The 3,483-nt window shown below is 52.0% G+C and overlaps 1 protein-coding gene across 1 annotated transcript in view; it reads left to right on the top strand.

Moving 5' to 3' along the window:
* The window catches only part of ETH_00025460 (protein kinase (incomplete catalytic triad), putative), a gene marked incomplete at both ends in the record, with an annotated part of 7,372 nt that extends 4,919 nt beyond the window's left edge, over positions 1-2,453 (top strand). The window contains one exon of the mRNA XM_013373215.1: positions 459-2,453. Within this exon, the coding sequence (XP_013228669.1) occupies positions 459-2,453 (1,995 nt within the window). The remainder of the gene's footprint in view (positions 1-458) is intronic.
* Positions 2,454-3,483: the final 1,030 nt, after the last annotated feature.

Raw genomic sequence — 3,483 nt, 5'->3', positions numbered from 1 at the left:
GCTGCTGCTGCTGCTGCTGGTTGGGGCACTGAAGAAGGAGATTTTGGTCTACGAGGTCTGTAGCTATGCAGCAGCTGCAGCAGCAGCAGCAGCAGCAGCACCAGCGGGTGTAGGCCGCAGCAAGAATTTTGCGAATTTGCTGCGAAGGCCTGTCTTCGCAATTTTCTGCTGCGTCTTCTTCTTTTTCAGTTTTTGCTGCTTTCGAGTTTAATTGTTTTATCATTTTATTAAAGTGAATTGGAATTAAAGCGATTTGAGCTGCCGCAAACTCTGCTGCTGCTGTTGCTGCTGCACCGAAAGACCAATTCAAGTTGATTCGACCTGGTTTTTTCCGGTTTTTTTCGCTGTTTTCGCGATTCATTTATTTAAAATTAATTTAAAATTAAAATAAAAGATAAATCTGCAAAAAAGTCCGAATTTAATTGGGTTTGAATTCGTTTTTGGGCTTTGCTTCGCAGACCCGCTCCCCCGAGGCGCTGCAGCTGCAGGCGGCGCTACACTACGATATTGGCTGGGTCCATTCGCTGGGCTTTATATCATCTCCGCTTCCTTTGCTGCAGCTGCTGCTGTCCTACGTTGCTGCTGCTGCTGCTGCTCCCGAGCTGCTCGCGCTGCAGCAGCCGCAAAGCCCCTGCAGCCTGCTGGTCTTCTTGGCTCTCTTAGCAGCAGATAAGAGACTTGGACTTGTCCAAAGAAGACTTGCTGTTTCCGAATGCCTCATGGCGCATGCTTCCTCGGCCTTCCCCGATGGTGCGCTTAGAGCTGCAGCTGCAGCAGCAGCTCAGCAGCAGCAGCAGCAGCAGCAGCAGGAGCCGCACGCATTCCCGTTTGCTTCAAGAACTCCTGCTGCATGCCGCATGCAAGACTTTGCTGAAGTCCCTAAGGGCTTCCGGGCGGGGGCCCAGCCGACGCCCAGCTCAGCAGCAGCAGCAGCAGCAGCAGCAGCAGCAACAGCAGCAGCCGTTGCTGCTGCTGCAGCAGAGCCCAGCAGCACATGGCAGGATAGGAAGGTAACGGTGGATTTCCTGTTTGCTGCTGACAGCAGCGCCCCGCTAAATCCCAGAGCAGCAGCAGAAGCAGCAGCAGCAGCAGCTGCTGCTGCTGCTGCTAATGCAAATGAAGGAGCAGCAATAAGGCCTCTTACAAGGGGAGAGGCGGTGAAAGCCACAGGCGATATGCACAGCAGCAGCAACAGCAGCAGCAACAGCAGCAGCAACAGCAGCAGCAACGAAGAGCAGCCAGACGGCAGCAGAATGCCAAAAGAAGCAGCAAAGAAGGCCTACAAAAATGAGCCCAAGCAACGCCAGGCAGCAGCAACAGCAGCACAAGCAGAAGCAGCTGCTGCTGGAGAAGACAGCCGATGGAAAACCGCAGAGAAGCAGCAGCAGCAGCGAATAAACTCTCAGCAGCCTTTGGGCTTGAGCAGGGGCAAGGGGCTGTGGGGTCCCACGGCGGCAGCAGCAGCAGCAGCAGCAGCACAAGCAGCAGCCGCACAAGCAGCAGCAGTAGCAGCAGCAGCAGCTCCTACCATCGTCGGAAGGACTACTGTGGGGATGCAATCGCTGCCTGTGGAAGCAGCTAGGGGAGACCCAGCAGGAGAAGCAGCAGCAGCAGAGCTGCAGCAGCAGCAGCAGCAGCAGCAGCAGCCCGACAGCAGCAAAACAGATGCAGAGAGGTGGTCCCTCTCCTTTCCCTTTCTGCCCCGGACAGGCGGCAGCAGCAGCAGCAACAGCAGCAACAGCAGCAGCAACAGCAACAGCAGCCGCAGCGGCTACCCCTCAGCAGCTGCTGCGGCGGCGGCGGCCGCCGCAGCAGCAGCAGCAGCGGCTGCCGCTGCTGCTGCGGGGCCCCACGCTGCAGCAGAAGCAGCAAACTGCAGCGCAGTGACACAAATGAGAGCAGCAAAAGATGTAATTGTGCAAAGTGACCTTTCTGTGGGTGTGGGGCGTTTTGGGCCTTCGGGTGTATGTACAGAGGAGAAGGAGCGGCTGGGGTGTCTGGGCAGCGGCGCGGCGCTGCTGCAGCAGCTGCAGCAGCTGCAGCAGCTGCAGCAGCTGCAGCAACTGCAGCAGCTGCAGCAAATGCCCGTCGCCAGCAGCACTGTCTCCACTGCCTTCTCAGCAGCAACAACTAGCGAGGGCTGCCAGGCCCATTCGCAGCAGGCTGAGGGCTTGCCGGACTCGAAGCAGCAGGCCGCAGAAGCAGCAGCAGCAGCAGCAGCAGCAGCAGCAGCAGCAGCAGCGGCAGAAGGCAGCAGCAGACTGGCCCGGGAAACGGAAAAAACACCTGCTGCTCCCTGCCAAAATGCAGAAGCAGAAATGCTCGAAAGCAAAAGCAGCAAATGTGCAGCAGCAGCAGCAAAGGGTGGCGAGGCGGCAGCTGTCGATACACCCCAAACAGACAGACGGGAAACGAAAAGAAGAGACGGCGCCAACGCGTGTTTAATTCAATAAAGCAAAAACTAAAAAATCAAAAGAATAAAAATAAATGAATTCCATTTATTGCAAACAAAAAGAGCCGGAGAAACCCCGAAACGGCCCCCAACTGAGGTGTACGTACACCCCAGCAAGCCCGCACTTTGCTGCTTCCAGAAATTAATTCACTTTTATTTCTTTTCCTTTCGGAAGCTCTGAAGAGCTTAAAAGTCTCGAAAATTAAACCCTGCAAAAGTCTAAATTGAATTAAATGAAAAGGCATTTATTAATTCCCCTTTTGTGCATTTATTTTGCAAAACTTCTCCACAGCCGCGGCCTTCAGGTGTACGTACACCCCAGCAGCAGCAAACCAAGCAGCTGCTGCAGTTCTTTTTTTCTTCTTTTCTTCTTTTTCCACTTCAGCTCTTCCTAAATGAAGTGAAGTCCCCAGCAGCAGCTAATAGACACCACCAAACACCCCCAAACCCTAAACCCTAAACCCTAAACCCTAAACCCTAAAAGACAAAGTATGAGGCGTGCGGGCAGCAGAGCGGGTGCAATAAAAAGGACTAAATGCGGGATTTTTAGCAGCAAAAGAAATAAATGCTTTCATTTATTATTTCTTTATTTATTATTTATTTTAGTTACTTATTTACTCCTTATTTATTCTTTTCAGAAGTGATTTTCTTTCTTTTGCTCCGTCTGCAGTGCGTGGCGCAGCTCCTAGCTGTCTGTACACCTCAGCAGCTTCTTCAAAAGACTAAAAGACTTTTCTTAATTTGTGCTGCTGCCCTTTCAACTCAAACTTTTGCTGCTGCTTCAGCAGCAGCAAAAGACAAAAGAATAATAATAATTCATTTAGTCTTTAATTAAACTCCGAGACCTTAAGAAACAACAAGACTGTAGAAGGCCTTGTAGCAGCAGCAGCAGCAGCAGCAGCAGCACCAGCAGCAGTGGCTCTCAGCGCCTTATCCCGCTGCTGCAGCTATCAGGTCCTTTGTCTTTAAAGAAGTCTAAAAGCTGTCACTAGAAATGTTTAAATTTGCATGCAATATTTATTATAAAAGTA

Source organism: Eimeria tenella, genomic scaffold (genome assembly GCF_000499545.2).
Source record: "Eimeria tenella Houghton genomic scaffold, Eth_scaff125, whole genome shotgun sequence".
Taxonomy (NCBI): Eukaryota; Apicomplexa; class Conoidasida; order Eucoccidiorida; family Eimeriidae; genus Eimeria; species Eimeria tenella.
The sequence above is the reverse complement of the archived record's forward strand: the minus strand, read 5'-3'. Positions and strand labels throughout refer to the sequence as shown.